This window comes from Pygoscelis adeliae, unplaced genomic scaffold (assembly GCF_000699105.1).
Source record: "Pygoscelis adeliae isolate BGI_AS28 unplaced genomic scaffold, ASM69910v1 Scaffold320, whole genome shotgun sequence".
Classification (NCBI taxonomy): Eukaryota; Metazoa; Chordata; class Aves; order Sphenisciformes; family Spheniscidae; genus Pygoscelis; species Pygoscelis adeliae.
The window spans coordinates 283,322-301,872 of NW_008823967.1; the positions used below are offsets into that span (position 1 = coordinate 283,322).

At 38.3% G+C, this 18,551-nt stretch overlaps 1 protein-coding gene across 1 annotated transcript in view; it reads right to left on the reverse strand.

Moving 5' to 3' along the window:
- Positions 1-511: 511 nt before the first annotated feature.
- The window catches only part of OXCT1 (3-oxoacid CoA transferase 1), a 93,892-nt gene continuing 75,852 nt past the window's right edge, over positions 512-18,551 (reverse strand). Inside the window, exons 14-17 of the mRNA XM_009324586.1 lie at positions 17,800-17,889; positions 12,486-12,566; positions 10,412-10,513; positions 512-3,141 (exon numbers count right to left, since the gene is read on the reverse strand). Coding sequence (XP_009322861.1) covers positions 3,106-3,141; positions 10,412-10,513; positions 12,486-12,566; positions 17,800-17,889 — 309 coding nt within the window. The 3' untranslated portion in view covers positions 512-3,105. The remainder of the gene's footprint in view (positions 3,142-10,411; positions 10,514-12,485; positions 12,567-17,799; positions 17,890-18,551) is intronic.

The following is an 18,551-nucleotide window of genomic DNA, read 5'->3' on the forward strand; positions in this document are numbered from 1 at the left end:
TGATCAAGTGTGATCTCCAAGCTGAAGAGGAAAAATAATCTGTTGCACAGACCTTAGCTGGCTATTCCTCACAACATCCCTGTGAGGTAGGAAGAAAAACATCCCCTTTTCCATCAACAGGAGACAAGGCAGAGAGCGCAGATGACATTTCTCAAGGCAGTAAGTGGAGAACTGGAAAAGATGAAACTCAGGAGTTCTTGGCTCCTAATTCTTTGCTTCAGAAACCAAGGTGCTGAACTCCCAGACATTACCAGGTCATTAGTCTTTTTATAGCCATATATTAATGACAATGATGGCTTCTGTGCGTATGCCAGCAAAGCATAGTTCTATGGCAGAAGCAGCATACACCTGATGCTGCCCTCAGACACTTCTCCTGTACTTTATATATGTCAATAAATGTTCCCTGTAATTAACTAATCAGTCCTACAACTAATGTAGCACAGGTAATTGCGATAGACTAACATTTCATTTATAGACTTCTTTAAGACCTCCCCAGCTATTTAAATATATATTTTTTCTCTGGATAAGTTAATAGTAACTCACTTCCCCTGTATAATAGTTTTTATACTCCGCCCCTAAAAACAGCATCTGTTCTGGGTACTCTCTACGAGAGCTTTGAGTGACGATGAACAAGACACCTTCAGGGATCACACCCATCCCCTCAGTAGCTCTTCACCCATCCTTGGCCCTGAAGGCAAAGATAGGCAACTTTTGCTGTGTACAGCTCCACAAGGGTCAGAATTGTCACTGAAGTGTCTTTATGGATTGGAAAAGAGGCCTCTAGACTGCTCTATCCAAAACCAAAACTGTTTCATACTGAGCTAAAATAGAGTCAACTTTTGTTATATAGAGACTTTTAATCTGCAAAACCTCTGTCAGCAGAACTTCAGTCCACCTCCACAGCAATAGAAATGGCCAAACTTTAAGAAAGTAACTTGTTTGGAATGCGTGAATAACATAGGGAATACAGCTAATTAGACGAAACAGGTGAAAACTAAAGCTAGGTAAAAACTAATTTGTGCTAATCGTGGGTTAAGATATTCTGGAGCACTTTGATCAATGTAGTTTCAAGTCTTGCATGAAAATTACCCATCAACTAGGTCACTTGTATATGTTTAGTCATGAAATTAACACTAGTCTTTGTACAACACGTTTCTTTCCCATGGGCTCAGCATCAGGTCTTGCCTACACATTCAGGCTATACAACAGCTTACCACCCATTAGTAGCCATGAGTTCAAGTCATACAACTTAGTATTACGGGAGTACTTTTGTACTAGCATAAAAATGCTTACAAAGGCATTTTGTTTATTCCTTTGTGGGACAAAGGATAACCTATTCTGGTATCGACAAGAGATTATCAAAGAATTGTTTAGAGTAAGTGCAAGTAAACAAAATAATCTCTCTAATCAAAACAGTTTTACTGCTCTAAAACCCATGTGTGGATCAAGACAAATTCTGTAACTGTCCCATGAAAGAGAAGCATTTCCTATTTTAGAACTAAAAATGCAGTACAAAGGCTAGTACAGGAGCTAAATATTGCAGGATTTTCCTACCTGGTTCCCTAGAAACCTGTTACATTCCTTCCACAACACACACTGACTATGGGGAATACCTCCTCCAGCTAATATTAGAATGCCCTTCTATATCATATTCCAACACTGCTTATCATATGTATGATAGGCGCGCATATATATATATATATATATTTATTTGTGCATCTACATTTTACATGTTTTTCAGTCACTTAATCTGCTCCAGTCCTGATGTCAAATATTATGTCAGGAATTATTTTAACTGAAGTGTTTTATGTGTTCCTATTTATATGAATGACAGAAACCATTATACTTAGAGAGAACACTGCATTTTAGTAAATGCGGATTTCCAGTCAATTCATGCTCTGTATAATAAAGACATATTGTGCTGATTTGGGATGTGAGATCCAATGCTGTCATATTACCTATTTGCAAAAATAACAGTCATTTTGTAATTAATAACAGGGAAAGGAAGATCTTTATCAAATAGCAGAACCAGTATCACAGAATGACTTTTCATTTTGATTGTCTCACGGCGTTCATTCTATTTAACACAAGTTTGGGTTCCAAACTCTTTAGTTTTTGCCGATGCCTTGATCAGCAAGTGGTGCAAACTTACTGCTTTTACCCTTAACCAACTGTATTCCCTTCAGAAGAATCTTCCAAGTGCCCCCACCATTCTCTTCCCCTGTTTCTGTATGTAACACTGGAAGGCCAGACCTCACTCCAGAAACAATCTTCATTTGCCTCTGAATGAGGGCTGGGGAGAAGGATTATATCTGGAGAGTAAGAGTGGTTCACCTGGGACAATTGTGCAGCTACCAGTTGTCTGCACGGGGACAGAGACTTTTTAATCTTCCTCCTTCATACTAGCCCCATTCTAGTCTGTATGATTTAACCAGAAGGGGTCAGAGGTTGGACTTTGGGAGGTGTAGGCTTCTTAACGCCAACAGACACACACTGTGGAAACAGCAGATACATTCAGGGCTAAGGACCCAGTTATTTCCACCGGTATAAACAGTTTTGTCACAGACTCATTAGAACATTCAGGAAAAGGCAAATCCATATTTCTGATGTCTCTCTACAGCTGCGTACATTTGCTATAGAACATGCTGGAAAAAAAACCCCACACCCTTAGAGGAGAATGGACATGGTAAGTGCTGTAGTTCCAAAGCAATGGAGTGACTTGTAAGATTAATGACATCAGGAAAAGCAGAGGCAATCATAAGTTTTGCGTGGTCATTTTCTGATTCTGTGTAAAAAATGTAGTATTTGGCAGGGAGACTACAAGGCATTTTTTTGACAATATTCATTAACATTTTAGTATAACATTATTCAAAATTCAGGGAATAAATTCACCCTTCCATTAAAATTGGTAATGTTATGAAAGTAAAATACAATTTAGGCTGACAGTCACTCATTTAGCCTGAGTTTAACTATCTGGAAACTACTTACAAAGCCCTTAAAAAAAAAAAAAAAGAAAAATTGCAAAACAGTCATCGTTTTCTCTTCACTGAGCTCCCATTTGGAAACAAGCCTTCTGGCAAGTTAAGCCCAGTCTGTATTTCACATTTAAATCTGCCTCATTGGTATTAGTTTTGGTGAAACCTAGCAAAAAGGAAGGAAAAAACACAACAGTTGGCATACAGATATAGCAGTACAACCCACCATTCACTTCCACCTCTATCAACTATGTGCCACTGAAGACTAGAGACACTGTATTTGTTTAAACTGATATATCTGCAGTTATTTCAGAAAGAAACACTCCCACAACTAAATTCTCTGATGCAGGAATACAAGATATGTGTGGTGCTAGTATCCAGCCTGTAAACTTCATTTATTTTGAGTTGGGTTATTGATTTAAGAATGCAAGCAGATTAAACTTGGAGAGTTGAACCTGTACTTGCTCCTGCTAACTGCATGGTCTTCTCGGATGGCTTCCAATGCCAGCAGAAGGGATAGCTGAACTCAGGTGAAGCAGCTCCTCAATTATACAGCACACAGGATGGTGCATGAACGTAACTCAAAAATAGGTTGTGGCTTATTTAATGCACTGGCCCATAAATGGTCATACTTTGTGTACAGTTGGGCTGCGCTTGCCATGAACAGCAATAGAAGAGATAGCTGCAGATGGGCAACAGATTCAGCCATCACCTTCTAATCCACTTGCATTCATGCATCAGTACACTGAATGATACAGAGGCAACAAAACAGATTATATTCAATATATGATTGAATTGCCACTGCAGTATTAAAACAAGCACGCCAAGGAATCTTAAACCGATAATTTGCCTTCTTTGCTGAATAGCCAAGTTCATTCTGCTTTTCCTCCCAACCCACCAGGAGATAGGATGCTGTCTGTCAATGCTGGATCTGTGCAGAAGTAGTCAACTGAGTTTTGGAATATGCCTATTATCAGGGGGTATACAATCAAATGTATATGTATATTATACACATACTGTACCTATAGTATGTGTATACATTTGAGTGTTTGAGGATGATGTAATTCAGTACTTCTAATTTTACCTATTTTTAAAAAATTTGCCTTCTTCCATTCACATTCATTTGATTTGTTTGATGATGATATAGTTCAATACTTCTAATTTTACCTTTTTTTTTAAAAACTTGCCTTTTTCCATTCACATTCATTTTTGTGTGAGGACACACTTATGTATTCTATTGTTTTCATTCCATATACTTGTACAAATCAACTAGTGATATTATAAGATATCAGGCAGACCAAAAACAAAACACAGTAAGCCTAAATAGGAAACTCAATGAGGAACAAGGTGTAAATGGGAACAATACAGAGAATACTTTGAAGAGTAGCAATGGTTAACATTTGGTCGAACCCTGACTGCAGGTCTACACAAATACCCTGAGGGAAAGCTCTCCACAGAAGATTCAAGCCTCTTTAAATATCTCCTGTTCCCAGCCCTATTTAAATAGGTGCCCCAGGATGAAGATCAAAAATAACTCATGTGATATTACTTGTTCAGGATGAAAAACAGTTCCACAGATAATCTGGCTCCTAGTTGATTAATGTGTCCCACTGAAACATCACATACTGCATTCCTTCTGCCTCCTTATCCCATCTTTTTCACTTAATAGTACTAAACAAGCTAACGCATGAAAGAATGATCTATAAGGGCCCTTCCAAGCATTAAAGCCTCTTTCTTTTAGAGGTACAGGGCTGTACTTCCCGTACCAGTCAGATTTCTACGTTATCCTTCCTCCAGCCACTATATATCATCATTTATAACCTTATGAGAACAGCCACCAAGGAAAGCTTAGTTCATGAAGAATGTGTTTACTGTATCAAATGCTAATGAAACATTTTCAGTGGATGGAAACCGTTCATTGATTTTTCAAAGTTGTGTGTGAACTAGGATAACAAATAGATGTAATTGGTACAAGTGTAGAGGAGCTGCAAAAAGTCCCTGAGTGCACCAACATTCCTGGACTAGTTCCAGAAATGTTTCAACATTTCTGACTCCAAGTGCCTATGTGTCTCACTTAATTTGGGACTATTTCTGCCTCACCCAGGGATGGTTCCTGACAAAAACTGGAGGATGAAGATAGCACCACTGAAATCTGTATTCTGCAAATAATGACAAAAGCCAATTACTGGAGGAGATTATTGTTTTTCTGCTGTTGTAGATGTTGGTGCCATCAAAACCTCAAGGGTTTTACATTTGAATGAGCATATTACGTTAAATGTAATGTCTGCACATCTGATGCTAACAGCTGTCATTTGTGTGTACCACTATCCGCTCCAGAAAGGGTCTGATCCCCATGAGTGTTGAAGTGCCACAGTGCCTGCTGAAGGTAACAGAGGTGGCGAGAGCCCAGCACCACTCAGAACTGGACCCAAATACAACTTGTTTGCCCTAAATATAATGTGATTATATATGCAGAAAAATGCTAATGTAGCAAAAGCGATAGTTTGTGCTTGGAAAACAAGGAGTAATCAAGTCTGAAATGCAGAGAGCCCCCTGAGGCCATTGCTTTAAATCCCAGTAGAGTCAGTCAATTTGGTAACACTGTACTAAGAGCACAGCATTTGGTAAGGGCTGAATGTGCTTAATGAAGACTATTTTACAGTACGCAGCCGCAGAGTTGCTATTTTCTTACAGTACCTCCTAAGCAACACATTCTCAACATTATTTCACTTACAGGAAGCACAGCTTATCCTGGAAGCTTCAAAATACTTAGCTAACGTTGAACAGGTAGGTGTACTGGGACAAGTTTGCCGGGGCAGTCCTGTATGCAGCCTCTGAACTGGTAAGGGGACACACGGCCCCAGGGACTCCCTGCAATTCAAGCTTGTTGACTCTCTGATTTCCAACCCCAAACTACCCTTTTCAGCCACACAAACAGCCCTATGCTTATTTCATTATGTTTCTTTAGCAAGCAGTTCTTTCAAGGCCTGATTCTGAATGATGCTGAGTCCTAATAACTTCTAATGACCTTATCAGGTGTGCAAAAGCAAGTTATTGTCCAAAAATGTAAAAACAGCCCCTCAAAAAAATATGACCAGTGTTAGCATATTTGTTAAAATAATAGAAGTTGCTTATCCCTTATTAACTCCTAATTATTTGAAATTGCAGATAAAAACAAACCACAATTCCAACATCAGCTTTTGTACAAAAATCTGTCCCTGATGTGACTCTTGCAGTGGTGGTGACTGATCAGGGAAAAACACAACATCCATGTAAAAATTGACTCAATCCTGCATCAGCCGGTTTCCTCAAAGGAAAATGTACTTCCAGAAAATAAAACCATATCCTTTCTTATTTTTTACTCACTGGCTTGAACTTGGACAGTCAATTTCTTTTTAAACATACCCTAGTCAATCTCTATTCAACTACCTAATGTTTCCTTGGCAGATGCTTTTCCTAAACTCCATGTTATCTTTTAAGATCATTTCGTAAAACTGAGCTTTTACATTAAGGAAAAAAAAAAGGGGGGGGGGGAGGGCGGGATGGGGAATTTTTACCCAGACAGGCTTATCCTGATTATTTTTATAATGAAATATGTCTGCAAAAGTATGGTTCTCAGTCTGTTCTCTCATGGTCTCATCAACGGCATAAGCCAGTACAAGCCCAAACAGATTACCTGCCAAGGTGATCTATATGCTAGGCTACAGCAAATCTGATTTAAGCGTGCAACATAAGCCAACACTGTTTTCACAGCACAGTAAAATCGAGGGCGAATTGTTTATTTTTGATATGATGCCAGTCTATAATGAAGATTGTTGACTCTAAATCACTTTTTTTTTGGCATTTTGTTGTTGCAAATGTCCTTTAGGAGATGTTTTCCAAATAAGTAAGCAGGCTGTGAAAATGGGACTGTATAGCCAAATGTGTCTCAAACAAAGCCATATAGGCTATAATGTTCTCCTCTCCAAAAAGGAGTAGTCTGCATGGAGAGAGAGAGTTATATATAAAAGTACAGCCATCCCTTAAAATCTCACTTGTAATGAACCTAGAGAGATGTTTGCTTTAGTTAAGATCATTCACTGCATCCACTGAAAACAGCTGCTAGAAAAGGATCAACTCCTCATTTTCCACCCATTAGTTCTGTTTCAAACTAGCAAAGCGTATCATAGAATCATAGAATCGTTTAGGTTGGAAAAGACCTTTAAGATCACCAAGTCCAACCACTAACCTAACGCTGCCAAGTCTAAACCATGTCCATCACTAAACCATGTCCCTAAGCACCACATCTACACGTCTTTTAAATACCTCCAGGGATGGTGACTCAACCACTTCCATGAGCAGCCTGTTCCAATGCTTGACAACCCTTTCAGTGAAGAAATTTTCCCTAATATCCAATCTAAACCTCCCCTGGCACAACTTGACGCCATTTACTCTTGTCCCATCGCTTGTTACTTGGGAGAAGAGACCGACACCCACCTCACTACAGCCTCCTTTGTAGAGGTAGTTGTGGAGAGCGATGAGGTCTCCCCTGAGCCTCCTTTTCTCCAGGCTAAACAACCCCAGTTCCCTCAGCCGCTCCTCATAAGGCTTGTGCTCTAGACCCTTCACCAGCTTCATTGCCCTTCTTCGGACATGATCAAAAAAACCTGCTTTTACTGTAGCAATACAGTATCACTAAAGTTCCTATTACCGACGTAAACAAGAACAAGATGTCTCATTCAGTGAACATAATCACAAGCACAACTGTTACTCTTGCAAGGAAGCCTGAGGCAGAGCCTTGAAATGTGGAAAAAAGAACTGAGGATGCCGCTTTCTGAACAAATGCCTATCACAATGCTCAAATCTCTATTTTCTGAACTCCAAAACTAAGTGAAGGAGCTGTAGGTGTTCACTGTATATGAAAATCAGGCCATCAAGGGTCCGATATTATGCAACAGTGACCCAGTCTTGCTGTCACAGATGTCAGTAGAAGATTTGGTAAGGATTTCAATGAGAGGAAGACTGGGTCACTGAGGCCTGGAAACATTCTTTAGAGGAGGGGGGGCTGGGGGGGGGGGCGGGGGGGGGACGGCAAGAAAGAAAGAAAGGAAGAGCTAGTGCTCTTCCATGCCACAGCTTTAATAAACAAATCATTGTGGTTCATGCTTTCCATCTGCAGTGCTATAGAGATTTCCAGCGTTTTTGGAATTACCAATCAGTAGGTAATGCTGACCGCCATGCATACCTTGGCAGGGGTACATGCTTTGCAAGCAAGCATTGCTTTGCAAGCATTTATGCAAGCCGCATGCTTTCAAGATAAGAATATGAAAGTGCATAAACCAAGCAGCATCTACATTTTTCATGCCCACAGCTCCTTTAGTGCAGCTCGTGATTTCATGCATGACCACGGCAGCCGTACAAAGCAGACTGCGCTGGGGTTTCCCTTCAGGAGAACTAGGAAATGGTGCCTGTGAAGTGTCCCTTCCTGTTCCCAGTAAGACAGATCCCGGGGACCTAGATGGTGGACTATTGCAATACCTCCCATCAATTGCTAACTTCAGGCTATCCTAAAGATTCAAAATTCGTACCATGCCTTTGTAACATTTACAGGAAAGCACTAAGGGACAGTGGGTGGTGCTAATCTTTTTTTTTGGTCCTAATAGTTTTGCCCTATCATATCCACTGTGCTGCTGCAAAGCTTAGTCTCATAGCCCATCATTTTAAGCTTATCGCTTCTTTCTCTGAATTCTTTTGTTGCTTCTGCTTTCATTGCCTTGAGCATAGGCTGTTGGACTTTACTTTGGGTAACACACGCTCAATTAAATACATATATATTGGTCACCTGAACCAAAAAGAAGCCAACTCCTTCCAAACAAGCAGGTTTGGAACACGTAGGACTGGTGCCTTCTGACAACAAAAGTCCTTTCCTGTAGTTTCAGTCTATTTAAATGCTTACTAAACATGGCACCTTCAAATTCATCATGAAGTTAATCCCCAAATTAAATATGCAAGAACAAAACAAAGTCACTGACTGCAATAGATACAAACCTACACGGTCATTTTTATGTTTTAATATTGGATATCTGTTTGACAGGCTGACCAGCCAAAGAAAAAGAAGTCCTGATATTATCTAAGTTTTAAAAAATTTATCATTTTTTCCTAAATCACAGTCAGAAGCTGAATGAATAATTTCTTTTGCACACAGAATTGCTGAATATGGAAGGTTGCTTCCACTGTAAATTAAAAAATAATAATGACTTCCATAACATGTTACATGGAAAATTAATAATGGAGCAAAGTGATTTTGTAGGCTTCCTGCAGTCTGCAGTTGCAGGTCACTCGTCTTTAACCGAACAATTTTTCTCAGATAAATGAATGTATTTTCAGAAGTGAACAGCTCTTCATTTAAAATATTTAAAGATCCACAAGAAAAACATACACTATCATATTTAGTTATCAGAAATGCTCTCTTACTGACACAGGAAATGAATGAAATTCCACAGGCTCATTGCTCAGGAAGTTTTACTTACTACCAATGGTATGCTCAAAGCCTTAATAACAAACTCTTCCACATACTAACTGCTCTGCAATCTTTCAATTATGTGCCCTAGCCCTGCCATGAAACGGTGCAAAGAGGAAGAGTATTGCATTTCATTACCAAATATTCCCCAACTATTTTTACAGCACAATGTATACTGTCATACTCGCTGTCCTCACCAAATGAGGGCTGCCTCAGGAGACCTCACAAGACAGAAGAAAAAATTTCGTAATGTGCATGTAGGAGGCGGCCATGAAGAAACTGTATGTTATCAACCACACATACACAATCAGTTACAATCTAGTGCGCTACAGCTTTCCATTAATAAGCCAGTTCTGTCTTAGTATTAAGTGAGACTTAAGAATGAATATGAAGGTCAAAAGGCAGTGGCTTTCTGGATTAATGCAGAACATAAGCTTCCTTTGTACAAGGCAATGGGAGAGAAAAAGCAAAGATATCAACAGTACAGCATTTAATTTATTGGCACTAGTAACACAGAGTGGAGAGGTGTATTCACCCCTGTTGAGAAGACTCACAACCCCACCTAAAGATAGCATGAAAACTTAGCAACAGAGAGCTAGGTAAACTAACTATACAGTGGAAAAATAAATATTCATCTACCTCTCAGATATGAATCAGCACCCCTCTTCAAAGCATCACAGGAGTTCCCTTTCCACATTGTCTTTTCACTCTTCAGCATTTCTCCATGTCTTCAGTTTTTCCTAGCTTCTAATGCTTCTGATAGAATCATACTAGATTAACCCTAAATTATCTTATTTTCACTGTAAATCCCACAGGCAATCTACCCAGCCCTCACCTATAAAGAGGAAACTTACTGCGTCTACAAGTCTTCATGTGATGTTTGTGGAGAATATTTGTTCTGACACCAGACTAACTATATGTTTGTAAAATGACTTACCGTGAAGTCACAGCCAGTGCTTTTCTTGATATCATCCACTGTCAGTCCTTCCCAGATTTCCACAAGGGTCAATCCCTTCTTCTTGTCCACATCAAACACAGCCTGTCAGGTTCAAATAACACACAATTAATTTTTTATTATCAAAATAGAAAATGAGGATGTTAAGTAGTAATATTGTACAAAATCGTGTGCTGAAGTAGGTAGCGTTCCCTCAATAACAAAAGATGCCATTATCAATTGGTTTCACTTTTCACTTTCCTGACTGACCAATAAAGATTTCTGCTACATTTATTCATACCTGAAAGAAACTAAAATATGAGATGTGTTAGTTTTGGGGGGAAAACGTGCAACTGTTCTTCACTGCATGAAATGAGGACCGTGCCTCCTGCTCCAATCTGGTGAGAACTGGGAGGTCCAAAGGAAAGGGCCGAGACGTTCTTTGCTGCAAGACAATGCTCACCAAGAGATCATGAAGGAAAACAGGGAAATACAATGTCTCCCTCATTCTTCTATTTCGCTTTAAGGCTAGTAGACAGGTACGGAGTGGTTGATCACCTTCATCAGATTATAAGCTTCTCCAACAGCTATTGCACACCCAGTGCAAATGTTAGTATTTTTGGAAGCTAGCAATGAAAGACAAGATTTCTTGTATTTTTAATAGAAAGCCTGGGAGGAAGTGGCTGAAGGAGCAAAGGCTGTTCTTTCTGATGTCTTCATGAGATATGCTTTCCACTTCCAAGGCTCACAAGCACACCAAATAAAAACACCTGTAAAACGATGTGCACTTTAATGGTGCTTACCAAAGGGAGACAGACAGGTTGAAAGCTAGTTGCCAGGGAACCATAAGGTCTATGGTCATTTCCCGTAAAGAAAAAAAAAAGGCAGTAGCAAAGACCAGTGAAGATTGAACTTGAAATGAAAGTGAAGTCTTAAGCTCATCACAGATGTATACTGTATTTCAGCTGTCCTCTGGGCACGAGGCTGATTTACGGGACTGAAAAACGATAGCTTCTCTAAGTGTTAAAAGAGAAGCTGGGCATAAGGAACATACACACTTGCAAGCTAGTGTGGAAACAGAATTTGCAACACTATCTAAGTACTGTTGTACATTTGTGTCATCTCCTAATAAAGCAACCAGATCTGACAAGAGGTGACTCTTAGAGAAATTTCTGCATGTTGTTTATTTTCTATCAGTCCTTGTTCACTCTCTTTTTTTTGTACTTTACATTTGTATGTGGCCAGTTGGTAGAAGACTGGAAAGACTTCCACATTTTCACTGATTTTCCCTTCCTTTGTGGAGAAAAATCCCTTTAAATTACAGTAGCAATACACCACTGGATGAAAGCAAATTCTACATCAGCACCTTTGATGCATTCTATTTAGCATGATAGATGGCTCACAGAGGGACTACTCTAAGCCCTTCAAATGTAAACACTGATAATAAAAGGCGATTACAGCAAAAACTTAAGTCACTTAACCTTTGCTGAAAAGATCCACTAATGTACTTTGAGCAGCGGCAATATCAGATGCTCACATGTACTTGCACTGGAGAGTAAACTGCTTCACAAATGGAATCAAGTAAGGACAAAAGAATTAAAGCCCTGCTACAGCTACAGGTTGTGTTTCTCTGAAAAAGTCTGTAGTATATACCAAGGAAGATGCCAATTGTCTGACATATAGGTGCTACACAGTTGTCACTCTGCTGGAAAAAAAAAAACCGAGCTGTGATTACAGCTGTATTTGAGGATTTGCATCTCACATGGCAAATTTACAGGAATACTTTGGGAAAAATAAGGAGATACACACTTTGCAGACTTCTCACGTGTAGCATCTTTGTTCTGAAGGTGTCTAAGAGTATGGCCCAGTGTGCTAGATGTCAATGGTGAAAGCTTTATAAGGAAAAATATGAGCCCCCAGACCTCTGGAATTGAACTCCAAGGGAATCTTTGCCCTTCATTGACAACAGATACCGAATACATTCTTCATTTTTACTAAGCTTTACTACTTTTACTGAGTGTCCCTTCTTAGGATAGAGGAGGAAAGTAGTGACAAGGATTCAAGAAAAGTACTTTACCTTCTCTGTAATGATGCGGTTTACACATTGTTTCCCAGTAAGTGGTAAATTGCACTTTTCCAAGATTTTATGGACATTACCCTGTGTTTAACAATATGCAGACAAACATTAATTTTCAAAAACAACACAACTTATTCAGAATTCAAATATGTACATGAAAATTACAGCTGTAGCCATTCAGTGTTACTGAAACATTCACTGTACTCAGAACAGTCTTTGAATTAACTTCTATGGCAGGTTACATCTCTGGCAATTTGGGACAGTTGTTACTTAAATCCCACATACAGGGAGATAAGAATCTCACTGTACCACTGAGTGGGCTCCTGAGTTTAGAAGTTCTGCATACTTCTGCTTAATAATTTGTCTCTCCTGCTGTGAATGTGAGGATAAGAGATACATGGGACCTCACTGATGACATGTTAAGGACAAAAATTAGAGAAAGACATTGCGGGCACGACATTTCTGTGTCTTATACTTTATCACAAACAGTATATGTAGGATCAGCCATACACACAGGCATTTCAAATCCCCAGGTCTCAAGTGCATAGTCATGCTCTGAAAATAGTAAATCCAGTTTCTTTACCCACATTGAATTCCCATTCCCTCCATCTCTCCAGGAAAGCCCAAAAGCAGACTAAGAGGTGAGTACAATATGCTCATCTTCAAGTGCTACACAGAAGTTACATTACCTCTGTTTCAGAAAGAACAAATCAGGATGCAAATATAGTAGAAAATAATGTATATATAGAAAATAGGATTTACTTTAAGGCACTTCCTTTTCTGGGGCATCAAAAGCCAGTTCCTCTAAATCCTGGGAAAAATATTACCTAATGAGAAGACATAACTTCTGACATGAAGCTGGGCAGGTAAGGTTTGGGTGGTGAGATTTTTGGGTTTTTCCTTCTTTTTTTTTTTTCTTCTTTCTTTCCTTTCTTTTTTTTTCTTCAGTTTTTTTAATAGGAGTTCACAAATGGCTTTAGATCCAGCTAAATGAATGTAGGCTGCAAGAACTCTGAATGGATATGAAAGAGATGGATCACTACATTTTTAGTCAGTATTTGTAGGCATTTTACAGAGGTAGCATTAAGTGCACATTTCTCCCATTATCACATGCTTTTATTTTTTCTCTAATTATCAATTTTCAGTTATGCATTTCAAAATTCTCAGAGTATTACATGTCTCATTTAACCATCTGAACTCAATACTTCTTAAATTTACAATAATCAGTTTGCCTTAAGGCTTAATATAAACTCAGGAACCATCTCTCAGCCAGTCTGACTCCTGAGTGGTAACAAAATGAGAAATCCATGTGCTTTTGAATTTATCTTTTTCTGTGAAGAACTACTTCTTCATTCTAATTATAGTGGCAAGATCCACACTGGTACCAAGGCAACTACTCTGATGAAACTCATTCACCCTTAATGAAAATAACGACTTGTGACAGTGTTACTTTTAATTGATCTACTTATATCTTGTCCATCTTGAGGACCTTCCTGCGCACTTTGCCTAAGAGTGATTACAAATCTGTGCTATATGTAATATCTTCAGGTATACCTCTCAGCCATATGAAATGAAGTGTGTCTTCTTGGAACCCAACTAAGATTGAAATGCATGGACTTGCAGAGGTGACAGCTTGAATGGCTCTGTGACCCTGAGAACTAATACATTCCAGCTTCTTAACGCTTGAGGTGAAGATTATTGTATTACCAGTTAGCATTAAAGGCGACTTTTGGAAGACATCCATCAGGGCACTATCAGAGTAGGAATCCAAATGGAACTGCATGAATTTTTACCATCTGAGTTTATATAGGATTTGTTCAGATGAAGGAAAAGACTGTTGTGTAGATACATAAAACCTTAAGGTGTTTCAGTCTGTTTTAAGTAAAAAATTCTGTTGTTGAAGAACAAAAATGTCCTTAATCTTCCACAACACATTAAAATCAAAACTATTCACAATGATAGAAAGGAGTTTTCAATTCAGTGCTCCATGTCACGTCCAAATCAAGTGCTTAAAACAAGTTTCCATTCTATTTTTCTGAATGGCATAGACAACTCATTTCACAACATGGAACAATTACCAGCCATAACTTTACTATGTTTTGCAAAACATGTCAATGATGGTATGGGGGTAAGAAAGAACTTGATTTCTATTTCTCTTAGGCAGTATTTAGCAGATTAGGCACAGATGCACAGTGACTGTTTAGAGATTAAATAACAACCTTTCATTCTATTATTTTTCTTCATGGTTATGAACAAAAAAGTAATTTAGCAAAAAATACATTAAGAAATACCATAATGAATTAGACTTAAGGGCCATTTGCCAAGTGTCTCACAGTGGCCTAAGCATATGGAGCAAAAATTGAGCCACCCTTCCACAGATATGCTCTCCTGGTTCCTGACATGCTGTGATGTCTAGATTTCCTGAGCTAGAGACTGCTTCTGGGCAATGCTGTTTAATTGTCACTGATGAACTTAAGCTCATAAAACAGTTGAGTTCCTTTCATGTAGACTTAATTCTTTGAGTTCCTGCATCATCCTGCTGATCATCCACAACTTCATTAGCTGGCTGTGAAAAATGTTTCTTCTTTTCCAACCTAAACGATTCTATGATTCTTGTTTTAAACATGCTGGTTGCTAATTTCAGTTGGCCACCCCTACTTCTTTTGTAAGGCAGTGACTAGCCATTCTGCATCCATCTTCTCCATGCCCTTATTATTTTGTGTATTTCTATGTCACCCTTCCTCAATAGCATTTCTTAAGCTGAAGAGTCTTCTACAAAACTCATTTCATGTTCTGTCATCTTTCTTCTGTACCTTTTGGTTTTCATTACATGTAAAGATTTAAGTAATTAAAAATGTAAATAATTTTGGGCAAAGCTTATTTAGTTTTATTTGTAATATACTGCATATCAGAGTTTAAAAAGAGGAAAATTCTTTGAGTATTCATTTGAATGTTAAGACAGATACTAGTTTCACCCTCATAATTAAGTATAAATTATATTTTGGCTGCACTGCAAGGACTCAGACTATTGCTATGTTTAAAAACTGCAACATGTAGAGAAAGGAGAATGCGCTTTTAAGCTCTTAGAAAACTTATTTTAATGTTTAACAAGCCATTACTATGATACAAAAAAACTTGAAAAGGATTAAAAGATCCTTCACAAGATCACAAATCAGACACAACTGACTACAGGAACTACTTATTGCAGCAACTCTTGAACGTGTCCATTGAAGGTACTGCGTATATCCCATAGCTTTCCACTGTATTTCCATCCACCAAATCTTGACTGCTGTTGATTTACAGGAGACTTTGGTATATCTTATTATTTATTTGGAGAATAAGATGACAAAAATGTCCCTACACTAAAAAGCTAGCAGACACAACAGACTGTCACAGTACACGCAGACATTTCTTTCACTCAGTAGCACACTGGGCTTTGAGCAGGACGAAAGATTGCTCCTCTGATGCATAGATACCGATGCAGTAAGTTTGTGAGAAAATCTTTGGTGTAAAGAATTAAAAAGCCATGAATATAAAATCGGCTCTGTAAGAAGCAGTCACCCCAATAAAAGACTTCTGACTTTCAGAACTGGTCTCACGGGTGCTATATTTGCTTGTGTATTAAAAAAAAAAAAAAAGAGGAGCACCTGAAAAATGAAACAGCAGCTTTTGACTTCCAAACATTACATTTCCATATTTCATCATCTTCACTTCTGAGCAAACAAGAAGAAGCAGTATGAAGACCCCAAAAAGAGGCTAGGTAAGAGGAAAGAGGGGCAAGACCCTCCATTTTAAAATAAGAATAAAATGAAAAATCATGCACATAGTTTAGTTTTGCAGTGCCTTCTCACGAAAGCGGAAGAAATAATTTATGAAAGCCTATAACTGGCTCTCTAGAAGTGCACACCAGGCATCCCATGTACATAAGAGCCCAAGTTATGTATACATATGCCAAAATAAGTAAGTCTGTGCCTGGACTGTTTGTAACAGTGAACCTATCTGTGTTTTCATCTTTTTCAGGTTTCAGTACTCCTACTGACAAAAAAACAACATGCAAACAACTTCCAAACACTGTACTGAAAAAAGATTTTGGTAGCAGTACTTTTAAGAGAAAAACTGGCATGAATAATTATACTGTGTGTGGACTCTGAGCCTTAACCAAATTCCACAGTAACTAGAAATATTTATTCAGATCACATTAATACCTGAAGTATGTGGCTGAGCAAATGGATAATTACATATCCAGTTTTTGGGATGCAAGTCGTATACATGAATTTGCTTTGTACTTTTGTTTACTTATTTACACATATGCATGTGAAAACTATTGGGTCAGACTCAGCCCTGTTACTGAAAATGTGCCCCTTGAGATCACAGCTTAGTATAAACTGTGAAACTACTATATTTTTCAACAGTTGGGTTTTTTTTAAAGTGAAAATTCATCTTCAAATCACATTTAAGAAACACACAACTGTTAATGTATTTAGCTTTCATATTTACATATTTACTACAGTTTACCATGCAAATTCCTTATGCTTGCCCTTATGCATTCTGACAGGGATATTATCTTGAACGATACACAACTATTTCTTATCGCAGACATACAACAAATGTGGAATAACAGAAACACATAAATTAAACAAAAAGTTAATTTTAAATGTTTGGTATAGTTCCCTAAAAATAGAAATTTTTGTCCTTCAGTACATTTTTCTGATAGTTTGGACAGTCCTGTTTTAGAAGTTTCAAATAACAAGTTTCTTGTGACCTTCTGTGGGAGACTGTTTATATCTATAAAACCCCACTCACAAAGAAGTCACTAGATTAACCTCTATCACATAATAATGTAAGGCAGCCTGCATCTCATCATGCCAAAAAGATCTATTCTATTAAGCTGTCAGTACCAATTTGACTGGCAACTTCAAAGGTAAGTATCTTTCCTTCATAATAAGTATTTAACCATGGGGAACCTCATTTTTCAAATTATTCTTAGGCAAAGAGTAAAACCTCTGGGGTAGCACCTACTGTAGGTCTGGCAATTGCCACTCTCATTAAATTTGCATGAAGTAACTAAAAAATGTGTGCAGCTTTTAAACATCAAGTTAATATTTCATTTTTTTTCTGTGGTGAATGATTCACTTACAAGTGGAAAGGAACCATACTAACCTAGCCCCCTGTTGCACCTCCATAGTAACTAACAGCAAAATTGTCAAAGCCTCACAAAGTAGCAGAATTAATGTAAAATGTCTTTTTTTTTTTTCCTTCTTCTTCTTCTTCTGTACAGCACAAAACACTTATTTAGAAAGCAGCAGAGCCTTACCTTAGCTGAGTGCTCCATGGTGACAACCACTTTGGTCTGCGCACTGGATACCAGGTCCATGGCACCACCCATTCCTTTCACCATCTTACCCTAAAATTAAATTTTTAATGGAAATGTAACATTTTTACTATTGAAAAAAAAACAACAAACGAATATATTGGCTGCAATGACAGCACAAGATATTCACCTTTTCCTGCATAGAAAGCCCACCTATTTCATTGCCACTGTATTCAAACACTAACAGAGATTCACCAGAGTGAAAACAGGTATCTTATTCTAGGCTCTATATGATGCAAATAGGAGAAGAATGGTGAGTAGAATAAGGATCCACTGCCATGGCCGGTGCCCTGGGGTGTAACTTAAATCTGAGTAGTATCATTGGTTTAATGGAAGCACTGACACTGAGGAGCGATGAATTTAGTTCCAATGTTTCTAACATTAGAAAAGCAAAGTGTTCATTCTCCTGTTGATAGAAATGTCATTACTTCCTCAAAAGACATCTTTGCTTATGAAATGTAGCAACAAGAACATCTGAGCACTCTCCACCTGCCAGTTTAGAAAGCCATGGCTCGTATCACTGTATCAGCACAAACCATTCTTTTTGTTCTATTCCAAATGTCTGTGGATGTCATTTCAGAACACGGGCAAATAAATGAATGTGGATCAGTATTCACGTCTGTTTGTCCCTCAAACCAAGCAATGCTTTCTGCCTCTGTGACTCATTCTTCTCTTAAAGAGTGTCAGAACTGCAC